This window comes from Maniola jurtina, chromosome 2, assembly GCF_905333055.1.
Source record: "Maniola jurtina chromosome 2, ilManJurt1.1, whole genome shotgun sequence".
NCBI classification, from domain to species: domain Eukaryota; kingdom Metazoa; phylum Arthropoda; class Insecta; order Lepidoptera; family Nymphalidae; genus Maniola; species Maniola jurtina.
This window is the reverse complement of record NC_060030.1, coordinates 7,445,255-7,471,968: the sequence shown is the minus strand read 5'-3', so window position 1 is coordinate 7,471,968 and position 26,714 is coordinate 7,445,255. Positions and strand designations below refer to the sequence as shown.

Below are 26,714 nucleotides of genomic sequence, written 5' to 3'. Positions count from 1 at the left end.
TAAAGTCACCAAAAATTATAATAGTTTAGCCTAATTAAAAAAAAGTTGTGTGTCTGAACTCACCAGTCATGCTATGTTCGATTTAGCTTAAGGTGCATGCGACGGGTCTGCCCGCGAAATTCAATTTGGTTTTTCACAATTTGTAAACTAATACGACAAAGTACGCTTATGTCACTTTAATTGCGCCAATGGCAGTGTCATCCTCACAGGTTTTATAAAAATCTTTACTTGAAAGGGTCCAGTTTAAGAAATTAGCTATAGTATCGACTAATTTGTCAGTAACTCATGTCAAACTCATTATTTTGACTAATTTCTTAAACTGAACACTTTCAAGTAAAGATTTTTATGTAATCCTGTGAAGATGATACTGCCATTGTCGGAATTAGAATGCCATAAGCCTACTTTGTCGTATTGGTTTACAAATTGCGAAGAACCAAATTAAATTTGAATTTCGCGGGCAGACCTGTCTCGTTGCAGCTTAAAATATCTGTAGTAATAGAAAACTAGATTCGATTATAAAGTCATGATAACATCATTAAATAAAAATAATTTCGAAATACACAGTAAAAATCATAGTAAAGTCAAGAATTCTTAAATTAAGTTACCTACTAAGACTTACCATAAAACTTACTGTTTAACAAAAAGATAAGTAAGTTTACATTGATTTTCGCTTTACCGAACATATCCATAATAGAGCATCCTTCATACTGTTTCTGCAAAAGGTCCTGGATGTCTACCTCGATAGATTCCATTTCTACCCCCATGAACTTTCCTTTGACGGTAAAAACGCCGTTGTGATCCGTCGGCGTGATTTCAAACTGTACGTTTTTGAACTGCGAAGTTGAAAGTCCATCGATTTCTAGAAGAACTCCTCTTTCCAAAAGCTTCGCAGCTGAATATTTTACCGTCAATTTCGACTTTATTTTCTTGATATCTTTTCCTGATCTCAAGCACGCGTGTACACTTCTACAAAAGAAAATAAAACACGCAATTATTACAAGACTGCAACGCGAAGAGTGTTTTGTGCTCATTAGTCTATGTTTGTTTGTTCCTTTGTGCCGCTCTAGAGGCCGATTTTTTTGTATCAAATAGGCTATTTCATTGATTTTTGACTGGGAAAAGCAAGACAGAGCAAACAGGCAGACAGACAGACAACAGACAGAGATTAGTAAGGATAATACTATTTTAACGACCTCCCTGGCGCAGTTTTAAGCGCTATGGTCTTATTAGTGGGAGGTGCCAGGTTCGATTCTCGCCAGGGGTAATTTGGAATTTTATAATTTCTAAATGTTCTCTAGTCTGGTCTGGTCGGTGCCGCAAAGCGATTTAGCGTTCCGGTACGATGCCGTTTAGAAACCAAAGGGGTATGTGTTTAATGAAAGTTCTATACAACTTCCAGGTTAGCCCGCTACCATCTAGACTGCATCATCACTTACCACCAGATGAGATTGCAGTCAAGGGATAGTTTGTATGAATTAGTAAATATTTTATATTTTATACATACCTTTTCCCAGCGTGAAGATTAGCCAAACACGACTTGATATACTGGTCATATGACTTGCATTTCTCCTCGTAATACTTGGTCTTCTCCATAAGACTGAGCTTAGTTCGGGACAAAGTTGCCAAAGCTCTTCTTTGTGCCTGCCTGTATTTTCCTTTGTTGCACAGATCGAGGGCGATGGATGTGACTAGTGCTTGGTACCCGTCTTCGCGCGTAACGTATCCTACGTAAAGGGGCAATAAGTTAATGAATAATATGTACCTATTTATAATTGTTTATGATAGTGTTTTTACCTACACTTCAAGTCCGACAAGTGACAAGGAAGACATGTGAACCGTCTAAGGCACTCGGCGCGATACCCAGGCAGTCAGAGATGCGTGCCCGAGATTGAACCCCCAATCCCGTGAATAGGAGGCCGACGTCTTAACCACTACGTCATCAGTCATCACCGCTATATAACAATGAATAATTAATTCAAATCTGAAAACCTTCCCAGCGCAGTGGTGAGCGCTGTGGTCTTATCAGTGAGATGTCCCAGGTTCGATTCCCGGCAGAAGAAATTTGGAATTTTACAGTCAAGAAATAACTTGTATTTGAATAAATAAATAAAAATTTAGGTATTCATTAAAAAAAACCTTCATCCTCGAGCATTTGTAGGTTGCGCCGTAGCTTGGCGATGTGCTCACGCAGGGTCATCGCTTCGTCGGGCCGCGCTTGGCCGGAGTATATGCGCCGCCGGACTTTCTCGAGGTATTGTTCTTGTTGCTCTCTCGTCGTTCCGATGCACAGGGCTTCTAACAAATGTTCGCCTTAAAGGAAATAACATTGGTCAAGTTTTTCACGTTTGTTACCAGTCATATATCACATGCTGTCGCTGCGCATGCAAAATCCGCTATATGATTTTCAGTTCGTCTGTCTGTCAGCTGACAGTATCTTGTGAACCGTATTAGATAGAGTTGAAATATTCACAGAATGTGTATTTCTATTTCAAAACGGCCGCCATGAAAAAAATAATTAAAGTGTTATTTCTTTTACGATGGTACAACACCCTTCATGTGCGGGTCCGATTTACACTTAACCGAATCTTAGTGAGTTCAAGAGATAACATTTTAGCTATGTGATTTTGATCTAAACGTTTTGATGCTAGTGTTTTCAAAAAAAATATTAGATTTATTAGAGTTACCTGAAAACTTGTGATATTCCACATACCTAACGGATGAATTTTCATGCGCAGCGGCGATACATAAAAATTTGAGAGCAGTCAAACAAAACAAAATACTAACCGTTTAAAAAGGGGATGATTGCTACACAGAGTTCTTTCGTTTTGATGAAAAGTTTATTTAAATCGGTCATGTCGTCCGCCGGAGCTTGAAATTTGTTGACAAGTGCGAGGCATACTTCCAATTTTGCGTTCTCTTCAGCTTCTCCCATTTGCTACAAAAATATAATACATCAAGATAAAGTTAAATAGCACTTAAGACCCGACTACTACCCGCGAACTGCCAATAAATAGCGATATAGTAAAATTATTTTTCCGTCACTCGGTGTATTATAAATTTGTACTATATTTCACTCAATTATTTGTACTCAAAATTTCTGATACCTATCCCACTCAATACAATAGCAAAAAAAAAAAAAATTCTGGAGACCCCCACCTTTTTGGATGTAACATCTGTCAGGTCGATTTCTTTGGTATAATATGTAGCCTATGGCACCCGGACCATAATAACGAATCGATTGACACCTCATTCATTAAAATCAGCTCAGTAGTTTAGGCGCTACGGTGGAACACGTAAATCCAAACCTACATACATAGACTGCTAAAATCATAAAGCTTCGTTTTGGCTTTGCCATAGTCGGGTAAAAACAGCCTTTCAGTACAACAGTATTTATAATAGACAGTGATACTAACTGAAGGTACATCCCGCGAAGCCAGCTGTGCGACAGAGGGCACTTCTCCCAAGTCGTCTAATAATTCGTTGAGTCGATCGCTGGGGTCCGGTGCTAGAATGTCTTGGTACTCAATCAGTAGAGCGTGCGTGTCTACGATTTCCTGCGAATATTAAGACATCTATAACCTCTGAAACACATGCAATACTAGGTACACAACAGTTAAAGATCGGGACTGAAAACTAAGGCACTGTCAAAACGAGATAGCGTTATACCACTGGCATAAATCTGTCTCGTTTTAACTGAAACCTTAGTCTCAGAAAATTCAAAGTGCGATCTATAGATTTGAACCTGAGAGATCGTCGCTTCTTACCCCACCCATAGCACTATCGTCGTACCTACTAATTAGCACAAGCTTTGTGCATAGTTGAAGGGGAAAAAGGAATATTGGTTATCATGATTTTTTCTTAAAAAATCACAATAGAAGCAGGTACGGTCGCAGTAAACTTTGAAATGACTACGCGATGTTTCATGTACATAAAAATACTTAAGCCTGCGTATTAGTACCTGAATTAATGTCAATTGATGGCACAAAATCAAAAATAATAATACATAAAAGAAGAGTTGCGTCAGCAGTACTGACCTGTACAGTGATGTAGATGTGCGGGTAGTGCAGCAACGTGGCCTCCGTGTACTCGTCCACGGCAAAGTACTCCTCGAGCGTGGGTCCGCGGCAGCAGCGCCGGAACAAATCCTTCATCTTCTCGTGACATTCCACTATGAACGGGTTTAGGCAGCGCAGGTGACTGGACTCTTCGCCAAACTGAAACCACAGACAACTAGCAGATGGCACGCGTATTAATTCTGCTCCGTGCCTCTGCGCCAATGAAGACGGTGCTAGACCTTAAAGGAATGATAGCCAGCAAAATAAATTAAAAAATAAATAATAGAAAACGGTGCTCCATCCATAGCGAAGAACGTATATCATTGCATTATCAAATGAGAGTAAATTGGAACAGTTACGGATGGATAAAGCATAATAAAATGTTGGATGAGAAAATTTCGTGAATTTTTAAGCTGAGATCTACAGAAACTGACTTTAGGGAACTTTGTGACTAATTTAACACAGAGTTTAAATGAATATCTACAAAACAACTTACTCCTTTCTTGGCTGCAGAGAAATGAAGAATTTTCGCAACAGAAGCTAAATTTTTGCGTTGATCCGTTGTCAGTCTGGCGCCATTTGGCATGTTGATAATGTGAAACGCATCAGGCGCCACTATGGCCGCATTGAAGAATTGATAATAAACCAAATTACCAATCACCTAAAATACAATGGTTAAATTCCATAACTTTAATCAAAAATCCAATAATCCGATTTCTTTTTTAGATAGATTTGGTCAAAATTTTCGATATAGTTTTTTGGTCAGAATTTTAGATATGGTTGTTTCTTTATGCTTTTACTATACCCAGGCGATTTGGATGCAATGAAAGGCTCAAAGCTTAAACAATATTTGGAGAAAGATTTACTGTACTTTTTATCCTGGGAAAAGTGCTCTGCCAGGATTTTAGAAAAGCTAGATGGAAAAGCTAGTGTTAAAATAAAGATTACCTTCAAAATATCTTTTTCTGGTGTATGAGGAAATTTCGAAGTCAAAGAGCGATGTAAAACACGCGCCATGTATGTTATACAAAAAGGTATAAGTTCCGTTGAGCTTGTAATTTTGTCCAAAAATATAGTCACGACATTTTTGAGCTGCCTCAAGGCTTTGTCCAATCGCGACTTAACTTCTGGATAAGTCAAAGCCTCTTCTTGTGGCACCGTGTAAGGGAGTTTTCTGGAAAGAAAATAACAAAATTATTCTGTTGTGAAATAGTAATTAGGGCTTCAGATGTGGACATACAAGTACGTAATTTAAGTGTGTGCGTTAATGTCAATAGAACATTATTTTTCAATCATAAAAATCACTTCAATAACTAAAACTTACGAAATTTGTCCCGTCGTCATCTCTATCTCATTTCTCCAAGCTTTGTATATTTCAACCGGCCCTGTTTCTATGTTCAAATCTTTATCCTTTATAATCATTTCCACCAGTGGGCCTATAATTGTTTCGAGGCTGTTTAACCCAGTTAATTGTCTTGATAGACTGACAGCCATTTTTAGCACTAACGGAGTAGAAGCTATTATATCAAAAGGTTTAACAACTTTGCAACTTATTTCTTCCTCCAGAGTAAATCTGAACAGCTTCAACAATAAATATTCATCTCTTGCGTACGCGCCAAAGTTATAAAGACTCAATACGACATTTTGTAAAAAGGAATTAGTCTTATTTTGAGGGATGCAAAACAAAAGTTTGGACAAATATGTAGGATTTGTTTGCAATTCATAGAACAAGTGTTGATAACCATCTAACAGGCGCTTACTTTCTTTCGTCAAAGATTTCAAACCTTTGACAGCAGTGGAAACAGTCATCAAAGGACCTTTGCCGCTTCGATTCAATGCCAAAGTTGTTGTGTTGTGTTTCACTAAATTGTTTAACTTGAGACCATGAGCCGCAACTTCCTGCAAAGCTATACGATTTTGAACTAAGAGTCCTATCTTTAAATCCATATCGTCTATTTGCCTAGAAAGCTCTTGATTTTTTCTTATAGACTGAACAACTTCTGATTTCAAGCTTTGCAGTTCTATCTCTCTGTCATAGTCTTCAGTACTAAAGTCTAGCATGGGGATGAATTTTTTTACTACACGCAAAGGTGGGTTTGGCGAGTGAAAGAGTGAAATGTACGCGTTCCTAGCACGGACTCCCCTCCAAAGAGCTTGAATTTTTATTATCTTCTGCTCCTGTAAAAAACAATTAAAGATTTTTAAATTTATTTCCCTAATAAATTCTAAAATTCACTTCTGAATGTTTCAGTCTCATACCTGAGATTTATACCATGCCCAAGGGTTTTGCTTCCTTTCTCTATTTAGTTTAGCTTCGATTGCCTTCATTCTGAACAGAGTAGCATATTTCCTTTGGATAACCACTCGCCTCCACCAGGCTTGAATCTTGATAACATATTCAGTGTGATCTCGAAAGAATTTCAGCCTTTTAACATGTTGTCTAGTTAAATAGCCCCTACAGTAAGCTTGAAATCGTGTGATAGATTTCTCCAATAGTTTTTGTCTGTATGCATTGATGTGATGCTTATTAGTCTTTTCGATAATGGCTTTAATATCTTTTTTCGTTAAGTAGCGGGCATAAGGAACAAAATCTTTGGGGGTGGTCCAACTATAGGTGTATGATTCCACATCAATGTATATTGTATTTCCGGCTTCTGTGTGACATACAATCCAGGGACAAATGTGTTGTCCCTTTTTCTTTAATGCTTTAGAAAACATTTGGAAATAAACATCTCTGCACGATCCCTCCACAATACCTAAACTAGATAATGGCGGGGATGTCAGGGCGTTCCAAAACTCTTTCACGTCATTTTTCACAATAGCTAAATTAAGCTGTACTAGAGCATCAGTCAATTCTTTAGCTTTCAGAGATTCATTGTTAACTTCACTAATAGCGTTAACAATATCGTCAAACCAGAGATTTTCAGAATCCTTTTGTAACAAAAGTTTCTTTAAAGTTCTCATGTACAAATTATACTCTTCCTTATGTAACGACAGAGGCAATTTAAGACATGAACTTTTTAACAAATTTATTAAAGTGTCTACATTTTCGTCTGCAACAGCTCTGTTGATATTGTCAATCACTTCGACCACTGTAAAAGTACAACTTAATTATGAATTTAATGAATATGAATATATAAACTAATTAAAAAAACTGTTTTAGTGAACACTTACGCTCATCATTGTCGTCATCCTTCATATTGACCATTTCAATAGTGTCCCTTATATCTTCGAGTGTAAGTAAAGGACACTCACACTGTTCTCTTACTTTTACCTGTAAAGCTGTTACCAATGCAGATAAATAGCGACGTCGGCAGTGTGGTCTGAGTGTTTCTAACTGTATCTGTTTTGAATTTAAAGCATTCCAAACTGTTACTTCATCTCCTCTTTCAACTGCTTGCGACACAGCAGCAACGGCGTTTAAATATAATGCAGACGCAGCTATTTCACTTTCATTAAGATTTTTCTCTAACTCACATTTCTCTAATCTCATTTCTTCAAACAAAAGCGGTGCGGCATATTTATCGATTTTGAAATTTAAACCGAGCTTTGGACTTGTTAGAGCGTTATAAAGATCTTCTGGTGTACCCTCATCTAATACTTTGTTAACGTAAGAAATTGCATTCTTGTGCTCAATATGCTCTAGAGACTTTCGGTTTCCGTCATTTATTATGTTTTGAAAAATCTTGTGCCAATTTGTTATGCTTTCAACATCAATATCTTGACATGATTCAATGATTTCTATGACAACATCGCAATAAAAATCCAAATTGTTTGAATCGTAATTTTTAACTTTTACCCATTCCTCATTAAATATTTTATGCAAGCTGTTTACGTCATTATTTTTACATGCGCTACATAAAGTTTTCCATAAAGCTTTGTAATTTGTAGCAGTAATATATCCCTGAATTTCGACAAATGTTAAAAGTTCATCATATTCATCAGGCACGTAACTGTCATTTATTGAGTGGTTGTGGGCAACTTGCATTTTTTCATACTTTGCAGCTTTTAGAACTTCCTTATATTCATCAATCAGGCAGTTTTGTACATATTTTATTTTAAGATTAGGATCTAATAATACATGGGTGATAGATTTTTCAGAATCCAATAAGTTATTAAGTTCAACTAAAGCTGTTTGAGTAGCAATATTATCAGGTATATTATTTTGAGACAGAATCCCACTAATTTTTTGAAAAACTGGAAGTGGATGTTTGCATTTCTGAAGATCCTTAGATACTGAGTCTAGTTGTTCGTCTAAAATGTAATAAGTATGTTAAGAATTAAGATGTTAAGATTTTCATAAAAACATTTAGCTACAAAGAAATTTCCTTACTGATGCCCACAACATAACACAACAAACTTAGAACCTCCTCTATTTAGGAAATCCATGTGAACTCTGATTTTCTGGGATAAAAAGTATCCTATGTATGTTCCCATTCCCAAGGAATCAGGGTAGAAACTATTTCAATGCCAAATTTCGTCAAGCTCGTTTGAGCGATTTAGCCGTGAAATGGTAACAAACAGACAGTTACTTTCGCGTTTTAAATATTAGTATGGATATAAATATGCAAATTATTTTATATACTGAATTTAAGAAAAATAATTAGGTATCTACCTGTAAAAACTGCTTTACCAAATACATCATGAATCAAAGGTGCTTTGCCAAGTTTAAATAAATGTGAACTCAAGGCATGCAGACAGTAAATTACTTTTGGCATGTTTTTATTGTCATAAATATCTGTTGTTTCTGGCTGAAATGTCTGCAAATATTCACAATTACAACTCATCTGTTAAAATGCTGAACAGTAATATAATAATTAAGCTTTTGGAACTTTTTAATATGACATGGCCGCTATAGCCATATATTTTAAAATTTCTTAAAAATTATGCAGCAGTTTACAGGCATAGCTGTATAAAACTAATCAAACAAATGTAAACTACATTTATAATGTTGTTATCACAAAAATTTGTCAAACCCCTACATAACTGTTTTATTCTTTGTAGAGAAACATTTTTCAGAAGACACTCACACAAAATATTGACTGGATGAAAATTGAAAACTATCATCCAGAATAAAAGTCAGTACAACTTTGTTCATGTGGATTTACATTTTTTTAAAATATTGTAAGAAATTCTAAGAATATTTTTTCCTTTCAAATCTCTAGGTCCCATTTAGACTGTGTTGTTTATCAATCAGTCATGGTACTATCATACAAATTGTATATTAAAAGAGATTGAGGAAAATAACAATAATATCTAAAAAAAAATAACTCACCACTGGTAGTTCAGTTCTTTTGAGAACTTGTAAAAATTTATTTATATTATCAGTGTGTTTAAATTGTAGACCCATTATCTGCAAAGTAAATTTAATATAAGTATTATAAATTTAAAATAAACGCCCTTCCGGCGTCAGTTTTCCCTTCCACCTATAATATAGGTACCTTCAAGTCAAGAGTGAATAGGCAACTTCTAGGCAAGCGTGCTCCATCTTAGGCTGCATCATCACTTGCTAGCAGTTCTGATTGCAGTCAAGCGCTAGTCTATATAATTTAAAAAAAAAATTTATACTTATTAAGGGCATAACTTAAATATTACAGTTGCAATATACAAAAAGTATATTATATTTTAGCTTCATCACCATAATCATCAACCCATCTCCAGCTCACTACTGAGCATAGGTCTCCTCTCGTAATGGTACAGGTTTGGTCACAGCCTACCAAGCTGGCCATTGCAGATTGGTGGACTTTACACACTTTTGAGAACATTATAAAGAACTTTCACCTTCACCTTCCCTTTTCCTTCACCCTTAAAGCAAATGATACTTAAATTGTTTAAAATGCATGTACTTAATTGTACTACCTAATGTTTTTGTTGTGTAATGCTTTACCTTTGTGTTTCTTTTTATGATGGTGTATAATAAAGCATATTTCAAATTTTTCTTTTTCATAACTCTGAAATGTTAAAGGTGCATGCCCAGGATTGAACCCCAGAATCCCCTAACTAGGAGGCAAACGTCTTAATCTTAGTGGTTATCGCTGCTTCGTTGTAATAGCTTAAAACTGAATAATTATTAGAAAAACTAAACTCAAAGTAAACAAAATAAATACTTACCTTATAACGCCTTTGGTCAATGTCATAAATTTTATTTAATGGTAGAAGATCAGGTGCAATGAAGTTTCCTAGTTTTGCTAAATAAACGCCGTTTCGCAAACTTTCTTCGAACGCAACAGCTGATGGAAGTTCTTCTTTGAGACAAGACTCCATCCAAACTTTAGCCTCTTCAAGCCGACAAAGATATTCATAAGCGATGGTCCTTTGTCTGATGATATCCATTTCCTGTGCAGTTTTGCGTACAGTTTCTGCATCGCCTATATAGTTAATCCGTATTTACTTTATAGTTACAGAGAAATAAAAAACACAAACAAGTTAAAAAGAACTTACAGTCGTCGATTTTTCCAATTAGCACTTCTCTGGCGTCTTTTCCCATGATTTTCGCTTAATCTCTAAAACTTTACTAATGAATGCAGATGCATTCACACTTTTAATTTTAATGATAAGTTATTTGTTCAGAGTCATTATATAATTATTAAGCAATATCTCCACCGAAAAGCTCTAAAATAATCTAAACATGAATATTGAATTATTATTTTATTGTAAACAAGATTTTCAAAGCAAACACTTTTTAAAGTTTAAAAATGTTTGACGTATTGGACGGTTGGTCCATAGAGTAAAATATTGGGTTGGCAACATTGATTTAGTTGGCAGCTGGTTGGCAACCACCCCAGACAAAGAATACCAACATATCTCTATGACGGACTCCTATACAATACCTACAAAAAAATCCTATATTAATTAAGAGTAGTATGTTCCTTGTTAATTAAACTCTCAAGGACTGTGCTCGTTTTGTTTAAAAAAAGCATTTATCGTTGCTAAACAGATATCAAAGCTTGATAAGCGGCGGGAAATTAAAAACATTAGGTCATGTATTCCTGGTTTGACTAACTAGTTATGAAATAAAGGTAAATATTGATACATCATCATCATCAACCCATCACGAGCTCACTACAGAGCACGGGTCTCCTCTCAGAGTAACAAAGGTGCCAACTGCGATTGGCAGACTCTACACACCTTTGAGAACATAATGAAGAACTCTCAGGCATGCAAAAGCAGGTTTCCTCACGATGTTTTCCTTTACCTTATTAATCTATGCACTATGGAATATGAGCTTTACATCAAAGAGTATGGAATCACTTGCTTTACATTTGTCAAGATTTGTCGAAGATTCGAACGATTTCATTGTTTATTAATTAAACTAATATTTACCTTTAAGTCGCGTATCTATATAAAAATAATAATAATAATAATATTTTTATACGTAGTTATTATGGAAGAAGAAGATCTTGCAATACTTGACGATAATGGCGATTATCAAACTTTGCCTATTTGTACGTGTGTATGTGATGATATCGTGACAGAACCCATAACACCTAGTGAACAAACACCAATCCCAGAGCGAAAACAGTTAATTCTCAGTACTGTTGCAAGAACAGAAAGTTATCTTCGTGAACGTCGTATTCCTGAATTAATTCGTTTTCTACTAACTATGATTCTAGCGCATACTCCCGATAATCCTAAATCTTTTCTTGAAAAATTACTCAATGATTGTATGCTTTTTCGTGCAGGACATGGACTAGCCCCAGTACTTTATGAAAATAGGTAAATTAAAATTTTAGATTTTAAACTTATTGCTTGCCCAAACTGGTTAATAGTCAATACCTAGTTACTTATATTATAAAATGCATCTGTCAAGTGTATCTGTTTGTCCGTTATAGGTTACTTACTTGCTGTATAGCGATAGAAATATTATGGTTCATTCTAGCTTTGAATAACAACAATCTTTGTAAACTAATATCTATGGCCTTATTTGAAATAAGATGAGAAATTAGAAAACTACCCTAAATAATATATTACATACTTGCAAATTTTTTAAAGCAATGAAAATTATTTTAGGCACCTGGAAGCTGTGATAAAAAGCTTTGATCCTGGTCAGAGAGGATGGTTAAGTGCTGGTCAAGTACACCGACTTTACACAACTTTAGGATTAAACATTGAAGAATTAACACTGAAGAATGATGAAAAAATACAGTGCGATGTTTTGTTAGATACTTTAAAAAAAACTCAAGAAGTAGAATTATTTCAGTTGTTAGCAGCTGGTGTAGTCGATAACAAAAATAATGAATTCCCGTATGATTAGATTAATATCTATATATTCTAGCACTCATCTAAGACTCATCAACCATTAAATCCGATAAATCGATGATGGTTGATAAACGGATCGTCCTACCAATTCATCAACCATTAATAATTAAATCCTATCAATCCTATCATATCAATATCATCGATGATGGTTGATAATAATTAATAGAATCGTTCTACTTTAATAATTCCATCTACGGGCATCAGTAAGGACGATTGACAGTATGAAATTCTCAAAATTAAACGCAATTATAATATTACCCACATCGACTGTTAAATGGTACAATCGAGTTCCGTTCAGGACTCAGCAGGTTCTTTATTAAATTCACGGTCTTCACCTCAAACATTTGTTATCGTAGATATGTTGGCATTCTATTCTGTTTGTGCACTTGAGTATAGTTACCGGCTATTAAATAGTCTTAAATATTAATTAATCTCTGAACTACGATACGATTACAAGCTAGCAAAGGTATTGTTCAACGCACTCCTGTACTATATTATGTACATGGATGTAGCACTCACACTAATGCAGATGGCGAACGTGCAGTGCAGCGCGGTGCGCGGGCTACGCGCCCCACTAACGTTTAAAAAATGCTATTGTGACGTGTCTTGCGGTTAACTTCAAAAACGACTACCTATTCAATTGGCGCGGACTATACCAAAATTATTATGTGAACAAATGTATAAATAAAGCAATTGTTAATTTACAAGATACCTATAGGTAGTCACGTTGAGTCACGTAATTAAAATTGGTTAAAAAAATATTAATAGAGTTAGTTTTTATTTGTAAAGTATCAAGACATAACTGGGTAATATTTTTTACTTGCTGCTTGACGTCAATACATATGGTCTTTCATTAATCATTCAAGAAGGCCAAATGAAGCAGTAATTTAGTTTTAGATTTTGGTTTAGAATCAAAAAAAAAATTCTTCCTTCCAAACATTTCGTTTCCGGGTTACGGGACCAAAACATATCAATATAATATGGCAACATATTATTCAGTTTCACCAACTTTATAGTGAGGGAAGGATAGAATCATGGTAAAATTCAAATTTTCACAACTTACACAATAGTGTTGAAATCAAGGTCAAAATAAACAACCTTGAAAACTATTCAGGACTTCAATAGTACTTTGCAAGCAATACTATTGATGCAGGAAAACTGTTGATAGTCTAATATCGATATTCTACGTTAAATTAATATGTAACACTAGAAGATGAGTACGGCTGTTTGTGTCTGTCAAGTCCAGGGCCGTAAAATAAATTAAAAAAAAACTGTCAGTCTGTCACCACCTCAGACAAAGAATCAAAGGTGGACTTGACTTCAAAATAATAATACACACCCTTGTTAGAGCAAGCTCAGTGTATGGAAAAGCTCTGAAGAGTGATAAAGACAAAAATGGGTAATTCTACCGAGTGATAAAAATAAAAAAATAAAATTTTATTTAACAATATCAACTTTTTGTTGGGTTATTATCATAAGTTTTAATGTAATAATCATCTAAAAATTTGAAACAGAGATCAATAACAATAATATTTTGAAATAATTGCATATTTTGGTTTTTTCATATCGACAGGAGTGACATAAATTTCGCCATGAGTGACAGGAATTTTCTTAAAATTACAAATTTATGTAAGAATGCAAAAAAAATAATCAGACTTAATTGTTTTTGGTGTCAACAGTCTTAATATGTCAATTTCAGGAAGTGAAATTTAGTTAAAACTATTAAAAAAAATCAAAAAACATGTTCTACAGAAATGACGTACTTAAACATAAGATTCCTGTAGAATAAGATCCTGAAAATAGAATCATTACAAAATATCATTTTCTTCGTCTGGCGAAGCAAAAAAAGTTTTTAAAACATGTTTTATGACATTATCGAACGTATCATACTAATTATATTTTATTTTTTGGTTTGCATTTTCCAGTTTGAAAAATATCAGAAGTACCCTCACATTCAAAGGTTGATCTGTAAAAAATTTCAACCCTGGACTTGACGTTGTCGCTATTGGGTTCCTGTATATTCCTATATTATGATTGGTTCTGCAGATACCAGCTGTGAATGGGTTGGTTTCGTTAAATCAGCTCAGTCTTCAGTTTTTTTTGGGAGTAAAGTAAATAAGCCTAATTTTGTAATGGGAGCAAATCCGAGCTGTTTTTCAAACTCTGCTTAATTTTCTTAGCTTAAGAAGCAAATTTTCTAATTTCAGTGTTCGTCTATTTTTGTCTGCAAGACTTTGATCTAAGGAAAATCTAGAAAATACTGTAGATATTTGTGAAACTGGACTTGAAGGAGAATTATCTTCTTTTCAATCCTTATACACGCTCTGGCCAACTCTTTCTTATTGTTTTTTGTGCTCTTGGTGTGTAGTCTCTATTTGATTTTATTTTCCCAGCTTCTTAATAGTTTTTTTTAGTATCTTTCTCTATATTTTCGATGTGCTCCTTCCGGTCCAGCTTTGGTCATTTTTTGTCTCTTCTTCGGTATCCAAGCCTTTTTTTGTTCTTCCTAAACGTTACTCTTTTTCTTTCTCCAATCGCGTTTTGCCTGATATGCCTGAAAAAACTACCAAAAAGAGCCATGCTTATTATTCCTGTAGAAAACAAGTCACTTCTGTCGAAAATAATAATAATAAAGCTAGCAGTACAATATCTAAAACCAGTTCATAATAAAAAACAGCATTCTACATTAGTTAAATTATAATAATAATAAATTTGTATTTGTACACAGAAGATAAAATATATTAGAATAATAAGTAAATTATCATTTCTGTAGAAATATCTCACTTCTGGAGAAAGCTATATCAACAGAAGTGAATTCTACAGAAGTGGCGTTTTAACTTAAAAATATGTTTTCGGTGCAAAACTTTAAGTTATGAAAACAAGATTCACTCGATTCTATTAATTAATCAACTTATTAATAAGGCCCTAAGCAAATCATATTTTTAAATTCTTTACTTACTTTTTTTTATTGAGTACAGAAATGAGACTTCAACTTTGACACTGGTGTAGAACGCCTATACAACTTAATGATTCTCTGAAATGCTATCACTTGCAGAAATATGGCCTACACTAGTCATAACAAGGCAAATCATAGAGTTGCTAGAGCTATAAACTAATGTTCCAACTTGAAAAATAAAAATTTTAGCATTTCGGCAATTTTTTTCTACAGGTGTGATTATTTTTCACGAACATTGTAGAATGATAAATAACTTTTAAAATAATAAGTGAGATTTTTTATTATTTTTATTGGAGCTTTCTTTGTCATATACTTTACACAATAATTAATTTGCCATACATGTTGAGTCTTTCTAAATAATTTTTAGAGACACGTCAATATTATATCCTATGTCGCGAACATTCTACAGGACGTGAGTAATCACGTACTGTACCACTGAAATAAAGTAAAATTTAATATTTAATTATAAAAATAGTTATTTAATATGTTGAAGAAGGTCATGAAATTTAATAATTAGGTTTTAAAATTAGTTCAAATTTACGGAGCTACGATATATTTTAAGCGAACACAAATATGGCGTTTCGGTAGAATGACCCAAATACATTTTTTTGTTTTTGTCGTAGCTTAGCTTTTAGTTGGTGGGCACAGTTGTCACCTGTGCCCGCCAAATCTATGTCAGATTTGTTGGGCACAGATGCCTCTGTGATAATAATTTATATCGAATATTACAAGTTTTTATTTAGTCCTCTGTTTTAAATTTAGTGTTGGAGGTATATAGAAAGCCAGATGGCGCATTGCTGTGTAAACTGTGATCGGCTATAACAGTCAAAAATTATGACTTGGTAGCCCTGCGTTTTGAAGTAGTTAGGTATTACTATACTCTCTATTGGTCCCTTTCGGGTATACGCATAGGTAAGCATCAGTCAAGTCCACCTATTCTTCGTTCCACAGACCACGAATTCGTTTGAGGCCGCCGCACAAAGAGTATGTAATCACTTGGCCACCGCAGATCATAGCCGCAGACTTTCCCATGTAATCTTAAAAACGAGATAAAAAACATAATATATTTCTAAATAATTATGTGATAGGCCTAGTAGGTACATATGTAAATAAAACAGCCCCTATTTTGTTGTTTTTAAATATTTTGATTTTTGTGCCACCAATGAAAGTCATGAACATTAAAGTTTGGTTTTGGTTAGATTTTTGGTGCCTAGCAAATTATGTGTTAAGTTTCTAAAGAATTATGTTTGTTATTGGAATATTTATACATCTGGTGTTTTTATTTTCGATATTTGATATATATTTCAAATCGCCTATTGTGAATAATGCCAATACTTATAAACCTCTTCATGATGCACCTGCTGATCGCTTGGTTTTGTTTGTTGTTGATGGACTGAGAGCTGAATCATTCGTGAATTACACTACAATGCCATATCTAAGGTACCTGTCTTTTTAATATCTTTCTATATTTTAAGAGCTGTACGATAGATGGAGAATCCTGTAACAAACTTTTATTTTCCATCCATCTTTATATTTTTGTGCTCTCATCTAAGAAATATCACTGAATAGGTATGTTGAGATAAAATTTACACTTCAAAAAAGTAAATTAATTCTGTATAAAGTCGGACAAATACTGCTCCAACTTTGAGTAGTATTTTTCACAGTATTCTTTTAATGTAATATTTATTGCTTCAGATCTGTGGCAAACAATCATGGCAGATGGGGAATTTCGCACACCAGAGTCCCAACAGAGTCGCGTCCAGGTCATGTTGCCATCATTGCAGGGTTTTATGAAGATCCGTCAGCCATAGCAAAAGGCTGGAAGGAGAACCCTGTAGATTTTGATTCTGTTTTCAATCAAAGTGAATTCACATGGTCTTGGGGGACATACGATATTCTGGAAATATTCACAAAGGGTGCTGTGAAAAATAATATTTTTGTTGAGAAACTTGATCCATATGATCAGTCATTTAGCTCAGACAAGAATACAACATTGCTAGATGACTGGGTCTTTACAAGAGTCAAAGATTTCTTCCACAAAGCAAACTATGATGAGAAACTGAAAAAAAAATTACAAAGAAAGAAGATTGTGTTTTTCCTTCATTTGTTGGGGACTGACACTTCTGGTCACACTCATAAACCAAAAACAAAGTAAGTTCACATTAAAATAATTTACCTTCACTTATAAATTGGGATTATTCTTGGGCTGTTGTGTTAATATTATGCAAAAATATTTCAGAAATTTCATTACAACCATAAAGTTTGTTGATGAGAATATTAGAGAAATTGAACAAATTATAAAAGACTTTTACAATGATGATGGTAAAACAACATTCTTGATGACTTCTGACCATGGAATGACAGATTGGGGTAAGAAACTTGTTTTATAATTTACTATAGCCATAACAAAATATGCTACAATGATCCCGCAACTACAACAAAATCATATATGTATAATGTTGTCTATGTTTCTATTTTTGAAAAATCCTTTGATTTTCTGGTATAAAACCGGTCAAGTGCGAGTCGGAATCGCTATCTCTGTGCCAAATAAATAATTCCAGCATGGATTTATGGTTTTTTCAAATCCCATGGAAACTTTTTCATTTTCCAATATGTAAAAAGTTATGGGCATCTAGTAGGTACTAAAATAAAATAGCTTAAAAATTTATTAATGATATTCCAGGTTCACATGGAACAGGAGATGACGATGAAACAAAGACACCTTATGTCTTGTGGGGAGCTGGAGTTCAGCAAGTACAAGATAAAGTTGAAACAATGGATCCTGAGACTCATTTGATGTCCTCGGAGAACAGATATGACATAAACCAGGCAGACTTAACACCATTGATGGCAACTTTTATTTCTATACCTGTACCAGTGAACTCCATCGTAAGTATTTTAGGTTATCCTCGATTAGACTGAGGCCTCATGATGCGTTGCGGCGCGACACTGCTGTGGATTTGATTGTTGGTTGCCACACAAGCATTGTGTTGCAGCTCTGGCAGAGAACATGGCGTTGCACAGCACCACCTTCCCCACCTCACCTCTCTGACCCCTAGTCCTTTGCGAGTGCGTTGCGGCACTGCACGACGACGCATCGAGAGGCATGGTACTATGCAGTGACGTGCACAGGGGTAGATAATCCTCGATTAGACTGAGGCCACATGATACGTTTTCGATGCGTTGCGGCGCGACACTGCTGTGGATTTGATTGTTGGTTGCCACACAAGCATTGTGTTGCAGCTCTGGCAGAGAACATGGCGTTGCACAGCACCACCTTCCCCACCTCACCTCTCTGACCCCTAGTCCTTTGCGAGTGCGTTGCGGCACTGCACGACGACGCATCGAGAGGCATGGTACTATGCAGTGACGTGCACAGGGGTTTAAAACCAGGGTAGGCATTAAGGTATGAACTTATTTTCGGGCAGGTCATAATGGAAAATATGTGTTGATTTATTACAACTAGGGTAGGCAGTACTTTTATACCTCTATGAGCTGCACGCCCCTGGTACTATGATTTATGTCGCAACAGCACCGCTCAGGCGCCCCAACGCATCGTTGGACATCACTCTAACAAACAACTTGACAATAAGAATTTGTTGCTTACTGGGGTACAGGAGATGCCTGTTAAACCATACAAATACACATTTTAATTTCCTTATTTTTAGGGTCAGCTTCCAAGTGGCTTGCTTCAAATGTCCCTGCTAAACAAAGCAAAAGCCATTTACAGCAATTGCAGGCAGATGGTATCACAGTACAATAAAAAAAGATTAGATGTAGAAGCCAGTGCCATTTCAATACTTTACCAACCTTTCGAAGCATTCGATGGAAAGAAAGTCCAAGAGATAATTAGCTTTACAGAAAAATTATTAGAGGATGAACAGTATGAAAAAGTTATCAAACTCAGCGAAGAAATTATGCATTTGAGTCTAAGTGGTCTCACTTATTACCACAATTACTACCAAAAACCGTTACTCGTGACAGTGACCCTCTCGTTTTTAGGCTGGATTATGTGCCTACTAAGATTTCTAGTTGAACAAAAAATGTGCGCACAGACAGAAATGCCAAGAAATAAAAATCAAAGGTTAATAAGGAGCACTAAAACTATAGATAGGGTAATGAAAGTATTGGCTGTATTTGCATCTATGCTGTTATCTCTTCTGATTTATGGTAATATTTAATTATTAATTCAACTCTATAAGTAATTTACTCACTGGTGACAATTCAATTGTATGCAAAATGACAGTTCTAAAATGAATGCCATCTTTTGTTTGCTCTGGAAAAGGTTTTCACTTTTATTAGACTTGTCAGTTTAGGCCCGTTTAAAGATTTGTGTGCAACCAAATTGCCAATATTATGCTATTTAGAAAAATTCATGCTATAATATTACAAATGCGAAAGTGTGCCTGTCTGTCTGTCTGCTACCTTTTCACGGCCCAACACTTCAACCGATTCTAACGAAATTTGGTACAGGTTTGGTTGGTATATCTTGGGGACGGACATAGGCATCCTGGAAAATCAAAGAGTTCCCACAGAATTCCCAAAAACCCAACCGCTTAACCGATTTTTATGAAAGGTACTGAGGTAGCTTGCGTCCCTGTAATTGACATAGGTAATTTTTTATCCCGGAAAAACAAACCGTTCCCACGGGATCTTTAAAAACCTAAATCCACGCGGACTAAGTCGCGGGCATCCTTAAGTTATTTAATATTTCAATGATTTCAGTACAAAGTTTACCAGTTCAGTATTATATTTACTTCTTGATGCCCATATTTTTATGGCTCTATGCTTTAACACCTGTTGATTTATGGATCCAGACTCTGAATTTGTTGAATAATAAGAGAAGAATATATTTCTTGGGCATAGAAATACTTTGTTATACTTTAGGATCTATTGCTTTGGTGAGTTATTTTTCCCTCTTTGAAATTTTGAGCTTGTAGTACTGCATCGATATAGGCAGGTTGTACATTGGTTCTTTAATTGGTGAACTATAAGCAGACTGGGCTCACATGGTCACATGACCCGAGAAATATACCTACAGCGGCGCGCTCCTTAGGTCTTAGGTATGTGAGGTAGATAGGTAGGAGAGAAGCGTTAATTCCATTAAATCAAATCAAAATATTTTTTATTCAATTAAACTTTTACAAGTACTTTTGAATCGTTAAATGCATCTACCACCGGTTCGGAATGCCTTTCCTACCGAGAAGAACCAGCAAGAAACTAGGTGGTTGCTCTTTTCGCAGATTTTAGGCTGCGCCGTTGTTCTAGCTAAATTGCATTTTATTGTATCGTAACAAAAGTCGCCATAGTTATAGCCATTGCATCTAAAAGTTGCTCTAGCAACTACGGCAGTTTCTTGTGAGCAGTCTTCGCAAACAGACGGTGAGCCGATTGCTACAAAAATTAAAATTCGAAATTTTATACGAAAACAAAAAATTGTGCCTATGTATTCGATAAATAGCTCAAGAGTCTTTCATACCAGCCAATGTGCATCAGTTCAATAAATTAATTTTTTACATTACAATAAAAATTTTATTGTTTTGATTAACCATGCTCAATAGATTTTTTATTTTTAGCATGTTTGGGTTTTAGGGGCTAGCGCTAACACACAGATGGGTGTTGAGTATCCCACTGTTGGGCATGAGCTTGTGGCCGTTTTTCTCAGCGTCAATACATAAACTGCCAAAGTTGGTGTGTGTCGCATGGCCGATCGGGTGTGTGTTGCTAAGTGCTTTTTCATTCACACCCGTGATAGGAAAAGAGTCTTGTATTGAATTAGTGTAAGTAAATTTCTAATCCTTTTGTTTAAGATAAAATACAAAACAAATGCCTGACTTATTTATTACCTACCATATAATAACACCACAATTTTCTATAATAATATGCATAAAGTATTATCCATATCTGTTCATAAATGCGAAAGCGTCCGCCCGATACTGTTTCACCATCCGCTCAACCGATTTTGATGAAACTTGCATCACAGAGGTATACCTAGGTTACTTTATATCACAGAAAATCAAAGAGTTCCCACGAGATTTTTTATAACCTGTCATCTAGTTACTTAGTCAGTCAGCCGAGTGATTATAGTAATAATCGGATTTATAATTAGGTACCGTATAAGTATACGGTCTGTAGTTTTTTTTATTTTTTCAGTGTCTCAGCTGGATTAATATGGCTATTCATACACAGTATGTACATTTGGAAATGTTTGCTGCCAAAAAGTGATGATCAAGATGTTATGAGAGAGATGATCATAAGTATCATTCAGATATTTTTGCTGGCATCGTCTGTGCAAATTACATACGTGCAAGCGAAACGGTTTGAAGAAAATTTACCGATCTCACAAACTCTTCAAACTGTGTGTTGGATTATGTCAGGTAGGTTTGATACTGATACCTACAACTTCTATAAAAAACTGTTGACATTATGGAAATATGCAATAGGTATTCTGTGGACTTCTAAATATATTCCTATTTTGAATACCTACTAGATAATGCCCGAAATCTTCCGCGTGTGTTTAAGTGAATAAAATCCTGTGGGAACTCTTGAACTTTCGGGATCAAAATTCAAAAATAGTCTATGTCCATCTCTAGGATGCGACTATCTCTGTTCTAGTAGATGATGCCCACAAATTTGTCCACGTGGGTTTAAAAAATTCCGTGGACATTCTTTTATTTTCCGGGACAAAAAGTCGTTCCCGGGGATACTAGATACGTCTGTATGAAATTGTGTCAAAATCGCTTTAACGGAATGGCCGTGTCATACTAGCAGATAGACAAAGTTTCGCATCACACTAATATTTTAAAGGCGAAATTTTCATGTGTATGTGTGTATGCGTGCGTGCGTGCGTGTGTATGTGTGTTTGTTTGTGTTTTCAGTTTGTATGTTTGATACTCTTTCAAGCAATATTTTCTGGACTGATTTGGCTGGGAATGAAGATAGCTTGATAGCACATGGGCTATTTTCTATCCCGGAAAATCAAAAGAGTTCCCGCGAGATTTAAAAACCCTATATCGACGTGGATGTAGCGCGGGTCTAGTTTATCAATCAGTCTGAACGTCTTTCATACATTGAAATGTTATATTATTAAATCTGTTCTTGTTTCAGTATTGCTTCCACTGATTCCACTGTTATACACAAAAAAGTTTATTAATCGCCTGGTGGGAATAAACACAGCGATTCTCAACTTTTATCTTTTATTGTCTGTGGCGCATGAAGGCTTGTTTATGGTTACTTTGATACTGAGCGTGAATTGCTGGATGTTTCTTGAGTTTAAACTTAGTAATTTTCGCAATGCAAAGGTAAATATCGACTACTATTATACCTACCTTTTCGGATTTTTCCTTACTTGTGCTATAAGACATTGGTTGCCTTTCATGAATCTAGATTAACGAAAGCACTCCATAAGTTTTGATTCCCTATTCTGACAGACACGACGGACAGGCTGACAACGAAGTGATCCTATAAGGGTTCCGTACCTAAAGAGTAAAAACGGAGCCCTATTAATGTCACTCTGCTGTCTGTCTGTCCGCTTGTCACAGGACTCACAGGTCTTTAGCTCGTAGGCGAAAATGAGTTACAAATTTTTCCTTTTGAGGTATGGAACCCTAAAAATTGAGCGGCACCTACATCAATCAAAATCTATTTATCAATTAATAATAATTGGGAGTAACAGACACCACCAAACACATGTAAAAAACATGTAAAAACTCCTTTCAGATAGACGAATGCATCTTTGAAGAGGAAACAAGTTCTAACGGCGAAAAACATTTGGTTTGCATAGAACGCAGTATCAACAGCCAAGATTTCAGAAGAGCCTTTTTCTATGTATCCTTTTTTGTAATATTTTAATATAGATTAGGGAAAATGGTGTGCTTAAAATACTAGCACCATTTGGATTTTATAAGGATTATTATCATTATTTTGGATTTAAATAATATATAATTCAAACAAGCATTTGGAGAAAGTATTTCTTACTTTTAATGTGAATACACTTAGTAGCGTGCACCGTGCAGGTTATAGAGGCATAAAACCGCTGCATCATCATCATCATCAACCCATCGCTGGCCCACTACTGAGCACGGGTCTCCTCAGGATGGAAAGAGTTTAGGCTGTAATCCGGCACTCTGGCCAAGTGCGGATTGGTGGACTTCACATACGCTTGAGAACTATGGAGAACTCTTGGACATGCAGGTTTCCTCACGATGTTTTCTTGACGAAAGTTTCACGAAAGTCTTGCCCGAGATCGAACTTCTGACCCCTCGAAAAGGAGGCCGACGTCTTAACTATTTGGCTGACACTGCTTTGGCTGGTGATTTTGAAAAACTAAATCTTTGTGGATGAAGTTGTGGGGTTATCTGTTGGAGATAGCTTGCATCGTGAAGACGGGCATAAGCTAATTTTTATACCGGAAAATCAAAGAATGTCGTCGGGATTTAAAAAAAACCCCAATATTGCGCGAACGAAGTCACGGGCATCACCTAGTTATTGTTTATAGATGTGGCCGATGCAGCCATTATATGGATACAATATGTCTGCTCTTTAGGCAGCTTCTGTATAAATCACACCTAATATAATATTATTCATCTTTGAATTATTATGATCCTTAGCTACATAAATACAGACATTGTATATAATTTTAGCCTATTTCGGCACGGGTAATATAGCATCACTCAACTCTTTCGAAGTGAGATGGGTGTTATGTTTTACAACTTCATTTCAGCCTTTCATCATGACTGGTTTAATTTTACTAAAAACCCTTTCTCCATTTTTAAGCGTCGCTTGCACGTTCAGAGCAATACAATATTTGACTAAGGTAAGTTTATTATTGAAAATGCCATAAGAATTTTCGTATTACAATTTAAAATTTACAATACAATCATTAATTTGGTTGATAGTTGGAACGCTTGCCTAGAAGACTCCTATTCACTCTTGCTTATAAATCAATAAAGGTCAGGTGGGGTAAGAGGGACGCGGGGGGAAGAGAAACTGTACCTAGTAAAAAGAAAACTATAACGGCGAGCTCTATGGTCACTACGTTGATATAACAGTATTAGGCGTAGTTCATATATTCTTGGATAGATTGCGCTACAACACGGCAGATAAGCGAGTAAAAGAGAGAAAAAAAAATCAGTTGTCAAACTAAAAAAACCAAGACCTAGCGGCGTTCCTTGTTTGTGTTATTAAAATATTAAAAACATCAGTTTTGCGGTTGATTGCTATGGTAAGTGTAATTATTACGTTTAATCTTTATTTTCTACGTATTGTATTGTTTGTAGTGTGCGTTTTTAGTGCTTTTTCGATGTCAATAAAAACATAACCTTCAAAATGGCAAGCTGGGAAAGAGGAACGGCTGTACTAGGTTAAGAGAAACATATGTTCCTCTTTCCCGGTTTCAGGGGGTAACAAACATTTTTAAAATACCGCTAAAATACCGGCTGACTTTTAAGTACTGGCCAAGATTTGTAGGATAAACCTACCTATGAATATGAACAACTTTTTCTAAATAAAAAGTCAGCTGTTCCATACAAAAGTATCGATCAGCTGTGACCAAAATGTATGAAATACTTAGTAGATTTTTTTTTTCGAGTACGAAAGTTGGTCCCATACAAAAGGTTAAGGTTTATCCTACAAATTTTGGCCAGGACTTAAAAAGTCAGCCGGTATAACACGTTCCGTAAATAGCCATGATTTGTTTAACTGTTTATTTGTTACAGAAAAAGCAAATTGCCTCGAGCTTACGAAAAAAAGACCGATAGAAGTTCTTACCCGAAAGAAAAACTATTAGAAGCAGTTAGGGCCAATAAAAGTGGCGCTTTGTCAGGTTATGCAGGCTCAAAACATTATGTTATAGTTATATTTCAAAACATTATGTTATAGGTTATATTTCACTACGAATGTTATTGTTTGTGACAGTATTTTTGTTGTGATACATTGTTGTTTACAATTACGCGTATAGGCCAAAGTGAGAAAAGTTCAAAATTGTTAGAAGTTTGTTTTGTTTCTTACGAGTTAATTTTTTAAATTGTAATTAAGTAAAGAAATTTACTAAAACCATATCTGTTTTTAGAATACATTTCTATCCCAACTATTCCGACCAATATTATAAATGCAAAAGTCTGTCTTTCTGTGTCTGTCTGTCTGTCTGTCTGTATGTCTGTCTGTCTGTCTGTTGCGTTTCCACGCCTAAACCACTGAACCAATCTTAAGAAATTTGGAAGGTAGGTAGCTTGACACCCGGGGCTAGGGCATAGGCTTCATTTTAACCGATCACGGGACACTAAAGGGGGTTCATGTTTTGAAAAATTGTGCCAAGCGCGATATAACCAAAACGCGGACGAAGTCGCGGGCGGAAAGCTAGTTTTTAATACGTTCATTTAATACCAGAAAAAGTTTAGCACCTCTGACCTTACCTATATGTTCCTGTTACCCCAAATTTCGTTTTTGTATGCTGTCAGCCTAAATAAGACCTTATTTTAAACGAGGTAAGGTTTTCATTCCCTTAACTCAAAAAATAATTTAATACATGCTATATAAACACTTAAAAACACGAGTTATTACTTAAAAGTATCGAGTGTTCCTCTTACCCCAAATCTCGGGTAAGAGGAACATTTTTATGACCTAGCTTTGTTGCTAAATTGTGCCGTAATTATACGAACAATCTAGTTCTGTATCAAAAAAAATGTTAGTATATTTCAAAAGCGAAGATTTGTTTCAATTAATATCGAAATAAATGTATAATTTTGATAGCTGAAGGCCAAAATATTCACAAACCAGTAAAGTATGTTTCTCTTACCCCACTTGACCTAATATATATTTATTATAAGCGACAGGAAAAATGAATGAATAAAAATAAATATACTTAGTTTAAAAAAATCTTTCTTTCAATTTCTATTTTTTTGTATTTCGGAAATTAATTTATTATTGTTCCTTTTCAGGCTCCTTTTGGATGCTTAAATATAATTGTGCTAATATTTTCGAATATCATGGGACTCCACATGCTCTATCATGTCAGAAATACAGGAAGTTGGCTTGAGATAGGCACATCAATATCTCAATATATTATAGTACAGGTTATAACTTTATTCATTGTTTTAATAAATAAAATTGGCAAAATTTTAACTGAAATCGAAATTCACAGTTTAATAATTAAGCTCTTCAAAAACAGAAAGAAATATGTGTAATGATGTTTTTTTTGTGATTTCTCATTTTGAATAAAATATTTCGTGTAACGTGGCGTCTTTATGTTCCCCCTTTAGGTATAATACCTATTTTCTGCTATGGAGGTTCACATAGGTAGGTACCAGAAAACAGGATAAGGAATTGCTTTCCTTAATCCTGGTGATCCCTCGGGATTTTTAAAGGATCATCCGTTTAAATCTTTTTACGTAGTACAGAAACAAGTTGCATCCCGGGGACGGGCTATTACGGAGAGGCTACTTTTG

At 35.2% G+C, this 26,714-nt stretch overlaps 3 protein-coding genes and 1 long non-coding RNA gene across 4 annotated transcripts; 2 read left to right on the top strand and 2 right to left on the bottom strand.

Annotated features, from left to right (window-relative positions):
* Window positions 1-358: 358 nt before the first annotated feature.
* LOC123876255 (ras GTPase-activating-like protein IQGAP1) lies at window positions 359-10,758 on the bottom strand. Its single transcript, XM_045922454.1, has 15 exons — window positions 10,497-10,758; window positions 10,167-10,423; window positions 9,331-9,408; window positions 8,671-8,815; window positions 7,230-8,309; window positions 6,315-7,147; window positions 5,380-6,233; window positions 5,004-5,229; window positions 4,552-4,716; window positions 4,035-4,214; window positions 3,414-3,554; window positions 2,785-2,935; window positions 2,137-2,310; window positions 1,505-1,724; window positions 359-966 (listed from the first exon to the last, which is right to left on the bottom strand). The coding sequence occupies exons 1-15, from the start codon at window positions 10,540-10,542 to the stop codon at window positions 609-611; spliced, it is 4,908 nt and encodes a 1,635-aa protein (XP_045778410.1). The 5' UTR covers window positions 10,543-10,758; the 3' UTR covers window positions 359-608.
* Window positions 10,759-11,318: 560 nt separating this feature from the next.
* LOC123876305 lies at window positions 11,319-13,024 on the top strand. Its single transcript, XM_045922527.1, has 3 exons — window positions 11,319-11,336; window positions 11,431-11,771; window positions 12,066-13,024. Exons 2-3 carry the CDS (start codon window positions 11,440-11,442, stop codon window positions 12,307-12,309), a joined length of 576 nt encoding a protein of 191 aa, XP_045778483.1. The 5' UTR covers window positions 11,319-11,336; window positions 11,431-11,439; the 3' UTR covers window positions 12,310-13,024.
* A 1,719-nt stretch (window positions 13,025-14,743) lies between these two features.
* LOC123876312 lies at window positions 14,744-15,578 on the bottom strand. The gene is made up of 2 exons (XR_006798318.1): window positions 15,274-15,578; window positions 14,744-14,877 (listed from the first exon to the last, which is right to left on the bottom strand). It is a non-coding gene; the product is annotated as an uncharacterized LOC123876312 (long non-coding RNA).
* Window positions 15,579-16,257: 679 nt separating this feature from the next.
* LOC123876257 (GPI ethanolamine phosphate transferase 1) lies at window positions 16,258-26,514 on the top strand. Its single transcript, XM_045922469.1, has 12 exons — window positions 16,258-16,710; window positions 16,966-17,421; window positions 17,510-17,640; window positions 17,954-18,159; window positions 18,939-19,440; window positions 19,996-20,171; window positions 20,863-21,050; window positions 21,424-21,647; window positions 22,378-22,571; window positions 22,990-23,097; window positions 23,894-24,085; window positions 26,208-26,514. Exons 1-12 carry the CDS (start codon window positions 16,514-16,516, stop codon window positions 26,451-26,453), a joined length of 2,820 nt encoding a protein of 939 aa, XP_045778425.1. The 5' UTR covers window positions 16,258-16,513; the 3' UTR covers window positions 26,454-26,514.
* Window positions 26,515-26,714: the final 200 nt, after the last annotated feature.